At 37.6% G+C, this 22,945-nt stretch overlaps 1 protein-coding gene across 1 annotated transcript in view; it reads left to right on the forward strand.

Annotated features, from left to right (window-relative positions):
* The window catches only part of LOC127657782 (thrombospondin type-1 domain-containing protein 7A-like), a 151,341-nt gene that overhangs the window by 42,242 nt on the left and 86,154 nt on the right, over positions 1–22,945 (forward strand). The window contains exons 2-3 of the mRNA XM_052146684.1: positions 7,756–8,611; positions 15,958–16,206. Of these exons, the coding sequence (XP_052002644.1) occupies positions 7,756–8,611; positions 15,958–16,206 (1,105 nt within the window). The remainder of the gene's footprint in view (positions 1–7,755; positions 8,612–15,957; positions 16,207–22,945) is intronic.

The raw sequence follows: 22,945 nt of genomic DNA on the forward strand, positions 1-22,945 counted from the left end.
GCTCAAAAAGTATTACATGATCAGGATCTTTGTATGTTTTTAGTGTTAAAGGAGTGGTGGTGGTGTAGTGGACTAAAGCACATAACTGGTAATCAGAAGGTCGCTGGTTCAATCCCCACAGCCACCACCATTGTGTCCTTGAGCCAGACACTTAACTCCAGGTTGCTTCAGGGGATTGTCCCTGTAATAAGTACACTGTAAGTCGCTTTGGATAAAAGCGTCTGCCAAATGCATAAATGTAAATGTTAAAGCTGATGTATCTAATGTTTTACATGTTAAAATTCTTAGTTTAATATCCAGTGTTATCTACAGTATAAGTAAGCCATTCATAAGTTGATTTAATCTTAAGGTGTAGCGCCATAGTATAACTCCAATTTTACAAAAAATCTAAAGTTCTGACAAACTTGCCGCAAATTACCCACTCATTATTTTCACATGCAAATGAGCTTGCGATTCCCCACAAATGTTTGCCACAAGTTTCAAGCTCTTCACCAGTAGTGGTGAACCTACAGCAAACCTTTGGTGAGAATGAAGAGATTGCTGCAAAGCTTGTTGGCATGTGAAAGTAATGAGTGGTGAATTTGCAGCAAATCAGCAGCAAGTTTGCCAGAACTCTCGATTTTTGTAAGGTACTGACGCAATCAAAACCTTGTTCTGCGTATTTCAGAGGCCAGTACACCTCGACACAGCAACATTTGACTTAACCAATGGTATCAGTTTTAGATGGGTCTACATGTTTGTACAACCATTATAAGACAGGGGGACTTTTCTGGAATCTGTTTGAAAACTGCGATTATTTTCGCAATTCTGTTTGGTGACACTAGTGGCTCTGAATTGACACACTTCAGCTTTAACTGGAAGGAGGGACCTGAGTCATATCTAATGACATATATATCATGCTGACACTTTAGATTTGGGTCTATAAGTAACCATTTAGCAATTAGTTAATTTGGAATACCCTGAAACATCATCAAACACAGACAACGCCTGTTGTCCCAACCGTGCTGATTAAGGGCCATACAGCATAGTTGTATGTGTGATATTGCTTTTATACAACAGTTTAAAGAACAAGTAATTGAAAAAATAAGAAAAAGTAAGGACTGTCACATCAAAAAGCATTTGTGCATGGAACTCCTTTCTTACGGCATGGATCAGGATCTGCCATTGCTAAAAAAGATGTGCAAGAGCCTCAGTTATAGAGGTCAACCGATATAGGTTTTTGCTGATACGATAGCTAAGTTGGGAAGACAAGATGATAACCGATTAATCGGTCGATAGTTTTTAAAATTGATACTGAATGAAAAAACAACATTTAAAGTAGGGATGCACCGATACCACTTTTACTCTTCTGATCCTATTTAGATACCGGAAATCTCAGTATCGGCCGATACCGATCCCGATCCGATGCCAGTGTTGTTTTTTTGCATAATCAGTTTAGAATATTTTTACATTATTGTGTAGACCTATTTGGGAGTACTCTTTAATATGTAAAGAAACACAAACCTCTAACTACACATTATTTCAATATACATTTATAGCTTATTAAGAAACACTTTATTATTAACTAGTATACTGGATAATGTAGCAGCAAAATTAACAGTAATTCCAGTCTTCAAGTCGTCAGTAGAAAAGAAACCAGTGTTTTATATTGGATTTTTCTTTGTTTCTTTTTTTTTCCAAAAATGTTTCAACTTACATCTGGACTTTAAAGGATTCAGATCTCTTTTTTTTTGTTCAATGTAGTTCTAAGACATCAGTCCATTTTTCATTCACACAGTTATTTTTTGGAACCCATTCAAATGTAAAAAAAATACAAATGATGATAATAATAATAATAATAATAAATAGTTATTAATATTATTATTATTATTGACTTTTAAACCCTCGCGCTTTTATTCCATCCAAACACTCCAGGAAGTCCCGTATGTGTCTGTTTGTAGGTAAGTTCAAAGCAGTTTAATTCACTTATTCAAATTGTGGTAAAAAAAAAAAAAACACCCCAGATGCCGTTCTAAATGCATATTATAAGTGACCCGAACTATTGAGTATGTACATCTGAGATGTTATTCGTAAGTAGCGCTCAAATATTGTGCAAAGTGAAGGCTAAAAATAGCCGTGTGTGTAAGTGTAAGTAAACAGAGCAGCACCATTCACTAACGCGCTGGCTATGTGCATTCTTTATATTTACTTATTTTACACGTTAAGCCTTTTGTGATTCACAGAGATATCGCATGTCTTCAAGCGGCTGATCACTTCACTTACTGGTGAGGGGTCTTTAATGTGAAACTAGGGCAAACTAGTGAATTGCAATGTCTTATGATTTGTTTAATACGTATAACTGAGAATAAAAAGTAATTAAAATCAGATGCGTTTCTGATTTGTTTATATATAAGATATTTTTCTCAAATCTCTCACTACCTTTAAATATACAACTTAGCTGGCTAAATCATAAACGTGACTGGAAATAAACTAATGCAAATTGATGGTAATACATTTTATTTCAACATTTGGGTAGGACTTGTGTGTTTTTTGTCATTATTAGCTATAATATTAGCATCCTCTCAGCCTGGTCTGCAAACATACTGCTGTTCTCTATTAATGCAGCATGTATTCATGAAATGAATTATTTTATAATGATATGACGACGTGTACGGTATACATACCTTTTAGTTGTTGGTGTTTTAAATCTGCATTGTTCAGCTTCGTGCAGTGTTTCTCTGCATTCAACGTGCAGTCTCACAAGTCAAAACAACCACCACAGACATCAGTGATAGCTTTTATTTTGCCTCGAGAGTTCGCTCTCATACTGTATAACAACAGCTCGACCTTCCCAGCCACTCAGCACCGGACACAAAAGCACACAACGCGAGAACCGATAGTTCCAGAAATGTATCGGTGCTGATTAATCGGCAAAACCGATGTATCGGTCGACCTATACTCTGTTACTTATTCAAGAGTGTCAATTTATAACTTGTAACAATGACTTGGGCTGTTTCTTACAGGTTATTGGAGAAACAAGAATATATATGTGTGTGTGTGTGTGTTTGAGAGAGAGAAAGAGACTGAGAGAGAGCGATTGAACTTGTGCGATTTCCTGCGTCTGTTGCGACTCCCAAGCAGTGGTGTGGTGTTAGTCAGCTTGGTGAAGATAATAGAATACTGGTCAAATACATCGTATTTTCTCTTTGTAAAAATAGCCATCCGAGGGGGGGGGTCCCCCTTGAGTATTTACGGTAGCGGTGCACAATTCACTATTGAAACCATTTTCTCTTCCGCCATGTTAAATATTTATAACTCCTTCCAATGCGGAAACTCTGGTAAAAGGTAAGCGCCTTGAGTATTTTTTTGATTACGCCGACTGTTGTGTCTCTCTACTGTAATAAGTCTAAATGCTGAAGCTGTTAGTTTAACTCTATTTCCCAGCTGTAGTAATGTAGTAGTAATCCGAGCGATCATGGTGTGAGGGATAATTCTGACTTCAAAGAAACCGCTCGCTGAATAACATGTGCTGACACAATGCATGTCAAACTTAACTGGCTCATAACACATACAAATATTCCGTTGTTGCCACCTGCTGGCTGAAACCATTAATGTCACAGGGAAAAATAAAAAATAAAAATATCTAGCTCTTTTACACATCTGCACTGTTCTTACATGTTAGTTTACAGTAAAACGGCACAAACACAAGCGGAGTGATACAAATAGTGATAAGTCCAAGTGCTTGCGTTCTGAGACTTAGTACACATGGAAAAGCTCTCATCCAATCTGATTTAAGGACCAGAACTATCCATCCATCCATCTTCAACCGCTTATCCCAAGTCGGGTCGCGGGGTGCCACATTAACCAGCTCTGACTGGGGGACCCCGAGGCGTTCCCAGGCCAGTGTGGAGATGTAATCTCTCCACCTAGTCCTGGGTCTTCCCCGAGGCCTCCTCCCAGCTGGACATGCCTGAAACACCTCCCTAGGGAGGCGGCCCAAACCACCTCAACTGACTCCTTTCGACGCAAAGGAGCAGCGGCTCTACTCCGAGCTCCTCACGGATGACTGAACTCCTCACCCTATCTCTAAGGGAGAAGCCCGCCACCCTTCTGAGGAAGCCCATTTCGGCCGCTTGTACTCGCGACCTAGTTCTTTTGGTCATGACCCAGCCTTCATGACCATAGGTGAGGGTAGGAACAAAAATTGACCGGTAGAACGAGAGCTTTGCCTTTCGGCTCAGCTCTCTTTTCGTGACAACGGTGCGATAGAGCGAGTGCAATACCGCCCCCGCTGCCCCGATTCTCCGGCCAACCTCCCGCTCCATTGTCCCCTCACTCGTGAACAAGACCCCGAGGTACTTGAACTCCTTCACTTGGGGCAAAACCTCATTCCCTACCTGGAGTACGCACTCCATCGGTTTCCTGCTGAGAACCAGAACTAACTGTTGTATAAATATATATAATTTTATACAATGCATCCAAGTGTATTCTCCAGACTTGTAACACACAAGTTAAATGACTGTTGTTGTATAATGTAAAAAAGGCTATTTGGTTATTTTAAAATAAGTGTGTCTTCTTATCTCCTTTTGTTATGAAAATGGATGTAACGGTGCACTTTATACTTACAACCGCATGGAAAGCACACCTGACATTAACTAGGCATAATTAAATCGCCAGTGTCTAAAAATCCTTTTGTTTATTTTATTTTAGCATTTATTTTTCCCAAACTACGTCAGTATACTTATGGTTCGCAATGAATGGCCTGGTGGGTAAATTTCCCTCTCTAATTCCTGTGATGTGATGTATCAATATACACTTATTCCCTATGCCGTTTGGAGTGCCCTTCCATATAAACATATACGCTCCCTTTGGATTGGAATCTCACTTAAGATGACTGAATGCCATCCACTTCACAGGCCACAATCGGTCGATTGGAACGCTATAGATTTTTGCTCAGGCAGGCAACAAACTAGCTTTTTATATTATTAGATGATCATGTTAAGGTCTAGAATGTTCATGAATCACTTTCAACTGTGCTTTACAAAAGCCACACCCTCTATTTCCCCTGCTCTTGTTTAACATAATGAAGTCTGTTGGGACGCTTTTAAAGCAAAAACCTTCTCAGATGAATTGTTATTATTGGGCCTTATTACAGAGAGGACAATTTATTATGTAGGAAACTCTGACTATGGGGAATGTGAGATGGAAAGAGGGTTAGTGATACAGCTAATACAATACAGTGATAATTAATAGCAATAAAGCCTAATTTTCTAAAGTGGGTCTCTAAATTTAAGTACCTGAAGCACAATCACAGTTCTCTTTATCTCAGTTGGAAATTCTTTTTTGACATTTTTATTTTTTTTATTATTTATAACTACATTTATAGCTTTTTTTAATGCTTCCTTGCTGAAGAAAAAAAAAACATCTGGTTTGCTGGTCTTAGCTAGTTTTAGGAGGCAAAAATTGGTCCTTCAGGTGGTCAACATGGTCTCCAGCTGGTTTGCTGATCTTAGCTGGTCTCTCCCAGCCTGGCCAGCTCAAAAGTGCCCAAAACCCCAATAAAGTCAGTCAACAGACCAGCCTGACTTGGCCGAGAGTCAGCTAAGATCAGCAAACCAGTTTTGGATCTTCTAGATAATAATAATAATAATTGATAGTAGAAGTACTGGTCTTATATTAATCCTTGATTTTTATAGCCATAAATACTGTTGCACTATGTTTAGAAATGTTTACTATCAAGAATTGCTTAAATTTTGTTGCATTTGTCATGATCACAAAATTAGAGCTAATTGTGAGGTTGTTTGAGATGCCTATACTCTTCTTCATTTGGAGAAAAATACTGATGCCAATACTAAAAGCAGCAGGTACTGAGCTATGATTAAGACTTAATTCATTTTGATGGATTAATCACTCCATGTTCAAATACTTAAAAAACAACACTTTATCAACCTCCTGTTGTTCCAAACCGGCATGCTTTTATTTTGTCAGTGGAATGCAGGAGATGTTTTAAAAACAATCTTCATGAATATTCATTCATAGTGACCACATCTGTCAAGCTCCATGAAGGCATCATTAAAACACCATAAAAGTAGACCATGTAGCTATGCACTATATATATATATATATATATATATATATATATATATATATATACACTCACCTAAAGGATTATTAGGAACACCATACTAATACTGTGTTTGACCCCCTTTCGCCTTCAGAACTGCCTTAATTACGTGGCATTGATTCAACAAGGTGCTGAAAGCGTTCTTTAGAAATGTTGGCCCATATTGATAGGATAGCATCTTGCAGTTGATGGAGATTTGTGGGATGCACATCCAGGGCAGGAAGCTCCCGTTCCACCACATCCCAAAGATGCTCTATTGGGTTGAGATCTGGTGACTGTGGGGGCCATTTTAGTACAGTGAACTCATTGTCATGTTCAAGAAACCAATTTGAAATGATTCAAGTTTTGTGACATGGTGCATTATCCTGCTGGAAGTAGCCATCAGAGGATGGGTACATGGTGGCCATAAAGGGATGGACATGGTCAGAAACAATGCTCAGGTAGGCCGTGGCATTTAAACGATGCCTAATTGGCACTAAGGGGCCTAAAGTGTGCCAAGAAAACATCCATTACACCACCACCACCAGCCTGCACAGTGGTAACAAGGCATGATGGATCCATGTTCTCATTCTGTTTACGCCAAATTTTGACTATCATCTGAATGTCTCAACAGAAATCGAGACTCATCAGACCAGGCAACATTTTTCCAGTCTTCAACTGTCCAATTTTGGTGAGCTCTTGCAAATTGTAGCCTCTTTTTCCTATTTGTAGTGGAGATGAGTGGTACCCGGTGGGGTCTTCTGCTGTTGTAGCCCATCTGCCTCAAGGTTGTGCGTGTTGTGGCTTCACAAATGCTTTGCTGCATACCTCGGTTGTAACGAGTGGTTATTTCAGGCAAAGTTGCTCTTCTATCAGCTTGAATCAGTCGGCCCATTCTCCTCTGACCTCTAGCATCAACAAGGCATTTTTGCCCACAGGACTGCCGCATACTGGATGTTTTTCCCTTTTCACACCATTTTTTGTAAACCCTAGAAATGGTTGTGCATGAAAATCCCAGTAACTGAGCAGATTGTGAAATACTCAGACCAGCCCGTCTGGCACCAACAGCCATGCCACGCTCAAAATTGCTTAAATCACCTTTCTTTCCCATTCTGACATTCAGTTTGGAATTCAGAAGATTGTCTTGACCAGGACCACACCCCTAAATGCATTGAAGCAACTGCCATGTGATTGGTTGATTAGATAATTGCATTAATGAGAAATTGAACAGGTGTTCCTAATAATCCTTTAGGTGAGTGTATATATATATATATATATATATATATATATATATATATATATATATATATATATATATACATACTGTATATGTTTTAATAATCCATACAATAACTATGTGTGAAGTTGTTATTCACTTTAAATATTCCCTTCTGTTGCAACTCTAAAAGCACATTTTCCATTCCATATATTTGAACTGGTGTGCCACATTCGATTATGCATACACATTCGAGAACCAATTGTGTTTGGGGTCAATGATGTCAGACATGGTACAATGTGTACAAACAATAAATTTTTTAATCTTAATGTGAATTCAAATGAGATTTCAGAACTTTTGACAGAGGGAAAAGTTATCAAGTTAAATTTTGGTTCTGCATTCAGTGAATTTGCACTTAGACATTGTTGTCTTACTTGTAGTGTGTTCTTGTCTGCAGGTCCATGGGGCAGGTGTATGGGCAGTGAGTGCGGTCCAGGAGGGAGTCAAAGTCGGGCTGTGTGGTGCGCTCACATGGAGGGCTGGACCACCCTTCATACCAACTGCCTTCAGTCCACACGACCAGCCAATCAGCAGAGCTGCTTCCGTGTATGTGACTGGCATAAGGACCTTTATGACTGGCGACGGGGTCCGTGGAACCAGTGTGTTCCCATATCCTTGCGGACTGGTGCTGGGCGCACAGGCGTATGCTCGCAGGGCGAAGAGGGCATCCAAACTCGGGAGGTAAACTGTGTGCTCAAAGCGGATGAGTCGCCGGCTGACGATGCCATCTGTGAGTACTTTGAGCCCAAATCCCGACAGGAACAGGCCTGTCTCATCCCATGTCCTCAGAACTGTGTGGTGACCGAGTTCACCCCTTGGACCACATGCTCCAAAACATGCGGGCTGGGCCTGCAAAACCGCATTCGCTCCGTGGTAGCTCCACCACTTTTTGGCGGGCTTCCTTGCCCCAATCTGACTGAGTTCCAGATGTGTTCGCCGAGAGCTTGTGAAGGCAGAGAAATGGTGTTTAATTTGAGGGTGGGTGGATGGAGTGAGTGCAAACTGCCCTCTTCATCTCCAACATCACCACCAGAGTCCTCTGGCACCCCTGTGCGTCCCGTTCGCCAGGCCCAGTGGCGCAAAGGCAAAGAGAGGAAGGGAAACAGAGACCCAGAGATGCGTGAGCTTATCAAGAACAAACGCAACCGCAACCGGTTGAACCGACCAGAGGATGACCTCTGGAATATCGAAGTGGGCTACCAGTCGCGACAAGTGGTTTGTGTTCATCGAAATGGGAGTATGGTATCACTCAGGTGAGTAGCTTTTCTCAGGCAGTTCACATTTGAAGTAGATGGCAAATGCATTTTTACCTGAATGAAAATGAGGTTGTGAGACATGGAAGTGTAATTCATTCAATACATCATACTCTCTTAAAGGGATACATTAGGAACCAGACTAAAATGGCCCATACCGCCACAGTAAAACTGGAAATTTGCAAAGGGTGGCATAAAGGGACAATTTTTGCACTTTTGTTAAAGGGGTCATGACACAAGAAATACAATTTCCTTGCTCTTTTAACAAACAAGAAGTCATTGTACCATAAAAACATACTGTAAGTTTCAGAACTCAAAACTTCCTTCACACTGCAAAAAAGAGCATTTGCTTAAATCAAGCTGCCAAAATGACTCGTTCTTTTATACCTCCTCATTGTGATGCCACACTGTGGTGGACATTAGCATCTGACCTCCTCCACAACAACACCTACTTTACCTTTAATCATTTCCTTATCCCCGCCTAGTAGCAGTGAGCAGTGAGATGGCAAGGAGAGAGCAGAGAGCCAATCATATCAGTGATCATGTTTTATCAAATATATGCAAATATATTTTTGTGCAAAAAACTTTATATTTTAAGTGAACATTAAGGAACATATTAAAATAATTAAAAAGGCACGTCATGCCCTTTTTAAGTGTGAAGAAGGTGAGAGTTGTTATTATTTGTATTATTATTAATATTGCTAATACTATTATTATTTTACTTACTTTTATTTGTAAATGGAGATTAAACAATGCAATGAATTAATCGTATCATTAAGGTTATAGCATATGTATTTCACATATATGTATTTAACATAAAATAAACCATTCCTTAAAAGGTGTTAGTTAAGCATACCATCTTCCTGAAAAATAGCGAAAATATATTTCCCTTCTGAAAAAACAACAACAATGTAGCATAGGGTTGTTTCCGATACCAAAATTTTAGCTTCGGTACGATACCAGCCCTGGTACCTCAGTATCGATACTAATTTTTATGAAATTACAAAGAAAATTGTTGTCAAAAAGAACTGCATAAATAGATAATAATAGTCTTAAAAGTAAACGTCTTATAGATAAAAATTATGACTTTTCTGTTTAAATATTTCTGGATTCCATGTTAAATGTTTTAATGAAATGTTATGATCAAATTGAGCTTACTCAAATACATACTGTACAGCTTTGATCAAATCAAAATATAATCATTTATACATAATTACTTTTTTTAAAAATATGCACAACAGAGCTTTTCAGTTTTAACGAAAACATTAAATGAAAACAATTTGATTTCCTGAGGCTGCCATGGCTGAATCACAACATGCTGATATTCAGTACTGGTATTCAGCTTTTGTGATATTGCTTACAGATAATAATGCTAGTAATATAACCATTTCATACTATATTATTGTTATAATGAGTATTATTGCTACTTCTTTGAACATTACACTTTTATACAGTAGTAATATGTTTTCAATTTTCACTGTCTTCAAATTCACTCATCCAGTTAAATAGAGCTCTCATTTCAGCAGGACTTTTATTTTGAAAGACCATTGAAGTTCTTCCTGTTTTTGAAGGGTTGTTATAATCAAAAAAAGGTCATTTGAGAGTTCACGGCTATTTATACACTAAACACACTTCTCTGCAGATGGATACTATTGGACACACTGCATGAAAATGTGTTGCATGTGTGTGTGCTAGAGGGGTGACCAGGGGTGGCCGTGGCCCAACTGGACAGAAGCCTGGCCACCCCATTGGCCACCCCACTCACAGCTGCACCTCTCCGTCACTGTATCCGCTCCCTTCCACTTTTGTATCCACACGCCTCCGACAAAGGTGCACCCATAAACATTTTAAATCTACTTTGCATCAATTGTTTATCCCGTGTAACAACTGAACTGAAGTCGGTAGTGCGCTAACATAGCGTTGTTCAGCCGAAACCCTGCTTATAAGAATAATACAATGTAAATAAGAGTACTGAGGTTCGAAACTCAGCTAAACGTATTGTTTTAAAATGATTAGCAATGTCTTAATTGCATACAGGTAAATACAAATTTTACCACATTAATAGTAATAATTGATATTGATCAGACTTAATAACAGCTGTTTTTAATTGTATACGTTGCCTACAAACAAAACAAACATTCAAAACAAATGATGTATTTTTTCAGCATTGCAAGATTTCTATTTGCATATATGACCAAAATCTTTTATCACAATACAAGTAATTCTGCATCACTGTAACATTTGCTGAAAATTTCACAAAATAATAGTTTATACTGTATATTAAATATCCATTTGAAAATGCCTAATTATGTAAATCTCATTGAATTAAACACTTTACAAATTATGAAATGCATCTCTTCATTATGTTCCATCATGGTAACAAAACAAAGGACAAGATTACCCATTTGGATAAGTCTGACATCAGTGCAAATGCAGCTTTATATTATGCAACACTTGACTTAAAAACAAAAGACAGTTTATTTCTCAAAATAGTAGAACTAAAATTATTAAACCGATAGTTCTTACTAACTCCTGATTTGATGATCCGTCTTCAAAGCCACTGTAAAGTAGCTAATGTGTTTATTTATTGCGTATATGCAAAGTACTATTGCATATATTTGCATACAAATGCAAATACGTTTCGAAGTGGTATAGCAAAATCTCTGCTGGTTTATACATTTCTACTCACCAGCCACAGCATCTACACTAAATAAGGTCTAATATATGTGCTCATACTAAGTAGGAGGCTTTCTCAATCTACAGAACATCCATTTATATTAAATAACAACAGGCCATTGACATGTCTGCATTAAGAGAGAATCCATTATGCATTACTTTCTCTTGAGCTGCATGCATTTATTTTTGTTGTTGCACTAAATGCCCTCAGGCTAATAGTGGTTAAATTAGTTTTTAAACTTCGGGATTCCGGTTTGTTTGTACACTCCATCAGGGGCTGACGGTAAGAGAATGATGGCTACGTGACTAGTTTGTGTCTGTGCCATGCTGTCAATGCATGCCCACGCTTGATGTCTAACTCAACTGTACATATGACAACTATATTCCCCGTCAGCAAAGTCTGTGACACCGCAGGAGTGTATGCCAGCGCTTTCCGCTGAGTTTCAAGTGATTTATAGTCATTTTAAAAGTTGTTCTGCAGTCTTACAGGTTATTTACTGAGTGTTCAGCCTTTATTATTGGTTCAAGGTAAAGAAAATAGGAAATGTTTTAAGAAAATCCTTTAGAATGTGTTTTATAGAATATGAAGTAATCTTAGGCCATGTCCACACTAATATGCGATGGAAACTGAAAATAAGAGTTTTTAAACTTAAACGGATTAGTGTAGATGTGGCCATAATTTACTCACCCACATATCATTCCAACTTCATATTATTTTCTTTCTTCCTTAAAATACATAAGATGATGTTAGGCAGAGTATCTGAGCTTCTTTTTTTCCATACGACAATAATGGATGACTATTTGTATTATTAAGCCCCCCAAAAGCATATTAACATTATTATGAAAGTAATATATATGACTCAAGCTCTATTCAAAGCCTTTTGAAGCAATACGATAGCATTGTTTGAGGGACAGACCAAAAATGATGTTGTTATTTACTGATAATCTTCCACTTTACAGACTAACAGATCACCAGCAACTCTTGCGAATCTGGGATCTGTTACTAACAGTTGGCTGTTGTAAGAATTTATATGTAAATGGAATCACATAAACATCTGACACACCCCCAGGAGCGTCTATATTAATGTTTGACTTGTTTATCTTTACTTGTGAAATATTCATAGTTGTTTTGCTAGATCAGGAAAGTGGAACAAACTTTTTCTGATACAATTGCTCTGTAATCACCCAATAGATCTCTAAACAATCCATTCACACCATTCTTATTCTGTTTCATTACTTTACTGTTTCAGTGCAGTGCCACACACACTAGCACTCTATGAAACCACATACATCATAGACTTTTGCTCATCTTTACCAGAAGGTTCTGCGTGAAACAGCATTGTTTAATTTAGAATATTATGACCTAATTTCATTCAGAATTTGATGGAATTCTTCATAATAGACCTGCCACTGTACAGAGAATTTCTTGAATTCCCACAATTGAGTTATTCTTACATTAAAAGAGAAACATCATTCTCATTTAAATTGAAATGACTCTGTTCCCTCTTTATCAGTAAGCTGAAAACAATCACTCACAAAAATGCATAACCCTGTGCATGAAAGCAATTCATATAAGAAATAATGTGAAGTTCATGAGTGCAGTAGTGCACATTTAAGCAAAACAAGAACACTTGGAACATAACAAAATAATCGTACAGTTTAGGGTGTCCTATGTAGGGCAGGGCGATATATTCACAATGATTTTAATACACCTTTTATTTTGCCAGATATGTTTCCAAAACACATGGCATATTTTAATAGTTTTGTGATCCTTTCTTGCCTCACCATTTACATGAATGAGAGCATTAAGGCAGCAATATTTAAATAGCTTCACTGATTTAAACTTCAGAGGAAAAGTGCAGTTGGAGTTGGTAAGCTTGATTCATTTATGTGAATCAGTTCAAACGGTCTGTTTCACTGAATCAATCCAAATCTCTGATTCAATGATTCATTGGCTTTATCATTTTAGAAATTAAAAAAATTATAAAATCTTATATATACCAATCAGCCACAAATTTAAAACCACCTGCCTAATATTGTGTAGATCCCCCTTGTGCTGCCAAAACAGCACCAACCCGCATCTCAGCATAGCATTCTGAGATTATATTCTTCTCAGCACAATTGTACAGAGTGGTTATCTGAGATACCGTAGACTTTATCAGTTTGAACCGGTCTGGCCATTCTCTGTTGACCTCTCTCTTCAACAAGGCTTTCCGCTCACTGGATGTTTTTTTGTTTTTGGCACCATTCTGAGTAATTTCTAGAGTATGTTGTACGTGAATATCTCAGTAGATCAGCAGTTACAGAAATACTCAAACCAGCCTGTCTGGCACCAACAATCATGCCACGGTCCAAATCACTGAGACCAAACTTTTTCCCCATTCTGATGGTTGATGTAAACATTAATTGAAGCTCCTGACCCCCATCTACATGATTTTATGCACTGCACTGCTGCCACACTATTGGCTTTTCAGATAATCACATGGATGATTGTTAGTGCCAGATGGGCTGGTTTGAGTTTTTCTGTAACTGCTGATCTCTTGGGATTTTCACACACATCAGTCTCTAGAATTTACTCAGAATGGTGCCAAAAACAAAAAACATCCATTGAGCGGCAGTTCTGTAGACAGAAAAGCCTTGTTGATGTGAGAGTTCAACAGAGAATGGGCAGATTGGTTCGAACTGACAAAGTCTACGGTATCTCAGATAACCACTCTGTATAATTGTGGTGAGACAAATAGCATCTCAGAATGGTTGGCGCTGTTTTGGCTGCACAAGGGGGACCTACACAATTAGGCAGGTGGTTTTAATGTTGTGGCTGAATGTAGTCAGTATATATATATATATAATTTTAAGCCATTTGAGGCAATATTGATCCATCAAGCTATATTGTGAATGAAGTTCCTCAAAAGGGTTCAAATTATTGAGATGTAATTTGTTAGCTACATCGCCTAGATAGTATCAAAAGACATTTGGAAAACAGCCCTATTTTGTTTATAACACACCATTTAATCCAGCAACAGACTGGCATTCTTTATCTGTTTATTTCTGCCAAATACCTACAGTCACTACGGTTTTTACACCTCAGGAAGTGTTGTGCTGTGATGGTAGCATTATGGTATGGTAGCATTATGTTGCCAGATTTGTAAGTGTTTTAGAGACGCCTTAATCTGGGTTAAGAGTGGGTGGAAAACAGTTCCAGCTTTGAAGTTTGTGTGTTTAAGAGTCAGCGCTGCCCTGAGGTGAGCTTGGCAGCAGTGGCACCTAAGTGAGAAGTTGCTAAATGAAGGTGGAAAGGAAACAGGCTGTAATTAGCTCTAAGCTCTAACACTAAGCTTTTCTATGGCCCCAGAAAGCTTGCAATATAGTGCACGAGTAATTTGGACTACTTTTATGATGTCTCTATACTGAACCTTTAATAGTGCTTTCCAGTAGCTGGTCAACTAACTAAAGTGAAGCTTTCAAGCAGAGTTTAGAGTTAACGTAACAAAACCTACCATCCTCCATCGTGGACTCCTGTGCACTCTCCCTCCCATTGCTCGCTGGTCTAGATAGCATCCATTTGGTCGAACCACATCCACTTTTCTTGGATAATTCTGTAGTCACTTTTGTACGTTTATTTTTTTTTACTTTTCCCTACATGGTTGGTAGGTCCGGTGGTAGCCGTGTCTCATCTGTGCGGCCAACAGCTGAGACACTTCCTGGAAGACTTTTTCGTTTCGTTCATCGCTAACGAGAGGAACGTCTGCACCTTGTTTATTGACCACGGCGTGGTTTTGTGCACAGCCATTTCTTTTTACGATTCGAAAGTCACGTGAACAAATGATACTGATATCACTGTAGCTAACTTTAATACTAGCGAGTTGATATCCTGTGTCGCAAATCCAGTGACGCTGGTAGTGACGATTCTCCCTGACCAATCCGTGATCTGCAGGATTTTGACATCACATTTAGTATCGGCTCGGCTTGCTTGGAATGTCGTGGTGGTACTAAATAAAAGAACCATGTACCAGGTACTATCCACAGTGGAAAACCCCCAAAAAGAGAGTAGAGTTGAGTCGAGTTGTACTGTGTAGTGGAAAAGCCACTTTTTGTGGTAATAAATGGTATTTTACTGTAATTAATACATTAAAATATGTTCCCAAAAATAATATTGCTTTGTTTTGTAGTTAGGACCAATTAGAGGGAGTGGAAGGGGACCTTTTCCCACTGCGAAAACAGAATTCTGTAAAATAAACTATACCAAAGAAATAATTCAAAGAACAACAAGGTATATTCGAATATGTAAAAATATCATGTCCAAAAACATGGTAATACATTACACTTTTTTGTAAATTCAGTATGGCCTTATGCAAAATGTTGCTTCTCCTGAAATGTGATCTTGTTAAAGTGATACTTCACACAACAATTTTTTAATTGTTTCACTATCCCTCATGGCTTTTCAAACTTGTATGAATTTCTTTCTTTCATGGAACACAAAAGCAAAATGTTAGCCTCACCATTCACTACCATTGCATATTTAATTTCGTACAATGAAAGTAAATGATGACTGTTGCTATTATTCTGCCTAACATCTGAACTATGCTTTTAACTGGTAAAAATAAACATCTTGCTAAAAGTAATGTCTTGTTTTTACTGACTAGTCTTCCTTTACCTCTGACCTGTATCAGCCAGTGCCCCCACTGGAGTCTTCCGGAAACCTACCAGTCCTGCCTGATGCCCAAAGACTGTGTGATCACTGAATGGGGCAAGTGGAGCCCTTGCTCCAAGACCTGCTCTGACCCCAGTGTCCCGCAGGGCATGCAGTCTCGCAGCAGACAGGTGCTGCGTCTTCCTGCTGGAGGAGGTATCCAGTGCCCCCAGCTGGAGGAGAGTCAGATCTGTGAGCCGATAGGGGATGGTGTGCCACCCTGTTCCACGTAAGTACCACAGACAAGTTTTTACAGAAGCTATTGTTGATTTGTTTTTGCCTAAATAATCTCCTCATGATGCTGGCCACATCTGGTAAAATTTCTGAAAAACCTGACTTGGGACATTATTTTAGGAAGGTGATGATATAATAATACATATTATTTAACCATTTAGTATTATATTATTGTTACTATGAGTATTATTGTGACTGCTTTGAATATTGCACTTTTATACAGTAGTACTATTTTTCTGTCATAGTGTCTTCAATTTCCCACAATGTTTGTGAATGGTTTATTATATCAAGCTTCCCGAGACTCGCAAGCTAAAATCTCCGAGATGCAATGGAGAAAGAGAGTTCACAGCTGTTTATACATTCAACACACTGATCTGTGGCTCTGTTGATGGATACTATTGGACACACTGCATGAAAATCAAGCATTAGTAGTGTGTGTTGTGTTTGTGTATGTTCATGTGCGTTCCTGTGTGTGTGTTTGTGCCTGTGTGTGTGAAGGAGATGACTGGGTAGAGAGGCACCTCTTATTCATACTGTGGTGCGAAGCGCATGTGACTGTATATTATTTCATTAAATTACATCTTTCTGCTTTATAATGATCACACTTGGCCATATAGAGGCTTTTTTATTATTATTTTCAAAATTTTATTTAATCTCAAAAGTCTCACATTATATTACATTTAGCTTATGACAGCACAAGTTAATATGGTGCTGAAATTAACAACAAGATGATATCGTACCATTTCAAATTTTTGGGAATCGCAATATTTTGTTAGTACCAGTATTCCGTGCAACCCTACTTTGGACACACGTTGTACAGAACGGATTATCTCAATACGTAGTAAAAGGATTTAAGTGCTAGACTTCTTCACCAAAACTTACCAGCCAGTGGCTAATCAAAAACATTTTTAGTCACATTGTTTGAATTTTGTCCAGATTTGCAAGTAATTTACTCACATTTTAGAGGTTTATGCATAGATTAAACAATTTGGGGATTTTAAGAATTAATATTGGGGTAGTTCAAATTAAGATCTATAAGAAAAAGCTACATTTTTAATTTCCTTAATTTCCATCTTAATTTAGCATGTTAAATCTACAATAATGTTTTTGTTTGTTTATTTTTTTTATTTTTTATTTTATGAATATTTACATCACTATACATTGTTATATTACCAAGGTATTCAAATAATACAAACTATTAAAACAAAAAATCCAAAACCAAACTAGTTAGCATATTGTAAGATTACTGATTTTCTTATTAATCTTCATTTGAACAATTTAATTAAAATTTTGGTGCCCCTTTTTAATAACTTTCATTAATGAATCATGAAAAACATTATATAATGCTGGAGGAATACTTTAGATTGGGTACTGCAAAAATATTTACAAATAATTACTAAATGATTTGTAAAATGTGTAATTAAAAAATCATAAATACATTTGACAACAAACAAACAGAAATATGGTAGAAAGTGACTTTTACAGACCTGAGTTACTAATTATCTAGACATTAATGAATATTGGTAAAGATGAATAGTGTGTAGTGGTGAAAAATACAAATCATTTTTAAGAACATTTGAAAAGAAAAAAGTGCATAAGTTCATTTTTTAATCAAAGTTTAAAGACATTTGTAAACATCCAAATGTAGATTAACAAGGATCTGTTAATCATTGCATAATGTTTGCCAAAATCATTTGTAGGTGTTAAAACTTAAAAGGCCATATATGGATAAAAGTTTAACAACATATGAATGTATTTAAATATACATTAACTAATGATCTGTTAAGCATTATATGTTTATTAATGATTTGTTAAAGGAATAGTTCACCCAAAAATGTATATTCTCTGATCATTTACTCACCCTCATGTAATCCCAGATGTGTATGAATTTCTTTGTTCAGCAGAACACAAACAAAGATTTTTGGAAGAATATCTAAGATGTGTTGGTCCATACAGTGCAAGTGAATGGTGACCAGATTTTTGTAGCTCCAGAAATCAAATAAAGGTAACGTAAACATAATTCATAAGACTTCAGTGTTTAAATCCATGTCTTCAGAAGCAATATAATATGAGTGGGTGAAAACAGTCTTTTTTACTCCAAATCTCCACTTTAACTTTCACTTTCAGATGTGAAAGTGAACATAAACAGGCACCACATGTGACTTTCAGATGTAAAAGTGAAAGTATATATTTAGAGTAAAGAAGGACTTAAATATTGTTCTGTTTCTCACCCAGACCTATTATATTGCTTCTTAAGATATGGATTTATACAGTGGACTTACTTTTATGTTACCTTTATATGATTTCTTGAGCTATAAAGGTCTGATCACTTGCTATGTATGGACCTACAGAGCTGAGATATTCTTCTAAATATTTTCAAATATTCTCATTGCCCTTGATTGTGTGCCATTGTGCAGCAGTTTCGTGTTCAGAATGAACAGGCAAATTACTTGACGTTGGACCCTTTTTTCAGTTTGCACTAGAACACCTAAAATTATTTTAGAAAAAATAAACATAAACATAAATGAGGCAAATGTTGTCATACAATAAAAGTTTAAAGCATACATAAAAATCAATCTGGATAGCATAGCTCAGATCATTTGTCTTATTGAAAATGTGCTTACCTTGGTATCTTGGCAAATCTGAGCACAGTTTGTAACGTTGTTGAGATCACTTTTGAAACTCTAGATGATCCATGTGAGATTACAAGGGTCTTTTTTTCTCAGGAGAAACATCTGAGGAGACTTTGGTACAATTTGGTCTCCATTTAAACTTATTGATCACTTGGAGAAACAGTTGAGATGTTAAAGGAATCTCATTTCGGATTTTTCTTTTCAATGGGCAAGAACATGCAACCAGAACTAATAAACAGCAGTTACTTCTCAGCATGGCAAACTGAAATGCTTTTGGCTCTTAATGGAGGAGCGTGTGTAGCAGGAAGCCTTTCTGGCAGGCAGTTGACCTATGCTCTGCGTGAGCGGTGATGCCAGAGAGAGTCAGCATTCTCCGCACAAGAGCATATGGAGACAGAATGAAACGGATTGAGATTCTCTGTGGTCCAGAGCCAAGAGAGGTGCACTGACAAATGGAAGTGATCTGAGGAGCTCTGCTGTGCTGCTCTGATCTTATTCTCTCACAGATGGTGCAAACTGGCATGTCGTCATAGGGCAAACAACGCTTTTTGAGTCGCCCACATACTACAAAGCACAAAGATAATAGTAAGGTGCTTTCTCCTATTCCAGTTACATGTGCTATGAATACCCAACTCGTACGATAACACTGTGATGGTTTCAGAACATATTGTTTGTTTGTGCAATCCAATGTGTCAACTTCTGTCTCAACCAATGTAGTGAATTTGGTGCAGGACTTCCTGTTTATGGAACAAGTGTTGGTGCTCTATAAGTATTTGGGAAACCCTTTTGGATACAATTGTTATTTTTGTTATTCCATTTGGTTCCACAAGTGGGGCTTAAATTACTAAAAGGAAAAAAACCTCCCAAATAAAACCTCTTTGAAATCTCATTTGTTTCTCCTAGAAAGCAACAAGATTACATTGAGATAAAAAGGAGATGTTGAAGTCTTCAGATTTTCTCCTGAGCAAAAGGCCCCAGTAATCTTACATGTGTCTTCTCTAAAGACTCACCCAAGAGATCTTAAAGGGATAGTTCACCCAAAAGTTCTAAATAAAATCTTATTATAATTTACTCTTAATTGACCCTTGTGCCATCCCAGATGTTTATGATTTTCTTTCTTCTGCAGAACACAAATGAAGATTTTTAGAAGAATATGCTGTCAGCTCTGTAGGTAAATACAGTGCAAGTAAATGGTGATCGGACCTTTTGAATATACAAAAATCACATAGTCAGTGTAAAAGAAATCCAAATGACTCCAGTGGTTAAATCCATATCTTCTGAAGCGATATGATAGGTGTGGGTGAAAAACAGATACATTTTTAAGTCATTTTTTACTATAAAAGTCACTTTCACTTTCACATTCCTCTTCTTTTGTTTTTTGACCATTAGCATTCTTCATGGATATTGCCACCTACTGGTCAGGGCTGGTCAAAGGTGGAGATTTATGGTTAAAAAAAGGACTTAAATATTGATCTGTTTCTCACCCAGACTTTTTCATATCATTTCTAAATCATGGATTTACCCACTGGAGTTGTATTAATAATTTTTATGCTGAATGTATGTGATTTTTGGAGATTCCAATTTCTGGTCACCATTCACTTGCATTGTATGGACCTACATAACTGAGATACATTTATATTTATTCATTTGGCAGTAGGGTTGTGCCGATGGACGATATCATCGTCCATCGTGATGGCTGACCAACATCACGATGTAGAGCCACCATCGTGATGCCACGCCCCCTTTTGCGAGTCTTGCTAGTGTGACTCACTAATCCTAGTCTCTTCCTAAAAACTTTGCAGGGATTGCTCTGTAAATTAAATTGAGAATATAACTAATGCATATGCTATTTTAAATACTGTAGTATATGCCAGAGACGTGACGTGTTAGTCTGTGAAAATACCGTGTCAGGCAGGCTACACAAATATTGATCTTGACATTGTTAGCTTCTTGTCTTTTTTTACATGTCTTACACTGTACATTTAGATTAAAATATGTTATGTTGTAGGCTACAAGAAAATAGCCTTTATTAATTAATTATTAGTAGTTGTAGTGTCTCAGAAAATCTTGCTCATTGTCACATAGCTCTTGTATACACTGAAGCGGCAGTTTAAGATAAACCCAGACCAGCGAACGTCAAATAACTTTTGTCTGGTTAATACTTTTAAGAAAAGTTTCCTTGGCCATAAATCCATAATGTCAAATCAAATGAAAGAAACAAGGTGAATATGAATAACACACATTTATTAAAACATAGAAGAACAACAAATAAAGACCTAGAAAACGGGAACAACACTCAGACCGAAACTCGGCATTAACATTTCACTTATAATTAGCAGCACAATTAACTTCAGCACAGGCTACAAAATAAATTATGTTATTGAAATATTGTAAAGTGGTCATATGAACTACACAAATGAACGTTTAAAAAATAATATGCAAAATCGAATAGCTCCGCAACAGATGGCGAAAAATGCGTAAAGAAGTCTAATATCTTTCACTATAGACCATGTTTAAATTTCGATGTTTCTGGCCAGAAATACCAACATATTCACTTTATCTGGTTTTAATAAGCGGATTGGAGTATCTACACTACCCGCTGTGCTGAAGACCCGCTCTGATGGAGTACTGGTTGCACATATGCACAGATATTTCCGTGCTAATCTTGCCATGAACGGAAACCTTTTGTTGTTCGTTTTCCACCAAGTCAGCGGGTCCTCTTCCCCATCAATGGCCATTTCCTGCAGGTACATGGTCATTTCTGCCTCGACCTTTTGCTCATCATTGAGTAAAATAAAGAAATTATAGTTTTTAAGTGGAAAATAGTATTTATGTAAAGAGATATATTAAAATAAAAAGTGCACAACTCTTCTTAAGTGAAAGCTAAAAAAAAGCTTTTTAGCTTTACTGATAAAGCGCCGACGAGTCATTGGTTGGGTTAGTAAAATAACGAAATTATAATTTTTCATATAATTTTTGAAAATATCATCGTCCATCGCGATGTTTTACTGTCAACATCGTCAACTGCCAATTTAGGGGACATCGCCCAACCCTATTTGGCAGACACTTTTATCCAAAGCGACTAACAAAAGAGGAAAACCTAAGCAAATAATCTTCAGGAGACAGTGGTACGAAAAGTGCTATACTTCAAAGTTTCACTAACATCAGAATAGTATTCAAAACAGATTAAACTGCAACAAGCATTATTTATATAGTGACTGGTTAAGTGCTCATGGAAAAGATGTGTTTTAAGTCGTTTTTTGAAGAAGGAGAGTGAGTCAGCTTCATGGATGGAATTGGGAATGTCATTCCACCAACTTGGTATGATGAAACTGGAAGTCCGGGAAAGTGTTTTGGTGCCTCTTTGTGTTGGTATGACAAGGTGACGTTCCTTAGCCAACCGCAGGATTCTGGTGGGCCTGTAGTTCTGCTGAAATGATTTTAGGTATGCTGGAGCAGACCCAGTGACTGTTTTGTATGCCAGCATCAGAGCCTTGAATTTAAGACGTGCATCAACCGGCAGCCAGTGGAGAGAGACAAAGAGTGGTGTAACATGTGCTCTCTTTGGTTCATTAAAGACCAGACGTGCTGCTGCATTCTGGATAATTTTCAGAGGTCTAATAGCACATGCAGGAAGGCCTGCAATGAGAGTGTTACAGTAGTCCAGTCTAGTTATGAAAAGTGACTGAACAAGCAGTTGTGTGGCATGTACAGAGAGGAAGGGCCTTATCTTCCTGATATTGTAGAGTGTAAATCTATATGATCTTGCAGTCTTTGAGATGTGGTCTGTGAAATTTAGCTTTTTATTTATGGTTACCCCTAGATTTCTGACCGTTTTGGAAGGTGATACTGTAGTTGCACCCAGCTGCACGGTGATGTTGTGTTCAACAGCAGGGTTGGCTGGAAAGACAAGGAGTTCGGTCTTGGCTGAGTTGAGTTGCAGGTGGTGTTCCTTCATCCAGGCTGAGATGTCTGCCAGGCAGGCAGCGATTCTAGCAGTCACAGTTTGACTGCAAAGACAAGAAGAGTTGCGTGTCATCAGCGTAGCAGTGGTAAGAGAAACCATGTGCCTGAATGATGGGTCCCAGTGATGTTGTGTAA

This window comes from Xyrauchen texanus, chromosome 17 (genome assembly GCF_025860055.1).
Source record: "Xyrauchen texanus isolate HMW12.3.18 chromosome 17, RBS_HiC_50CHRs, whole genome shotgun sequence".
NCBI classification, from domain to species: Eukaryota; Metazoa; Chordata; class Actinopteri; order Cypriniformes; family Catostomidae; genus Xyrauchen; species Xyrauchen texanus.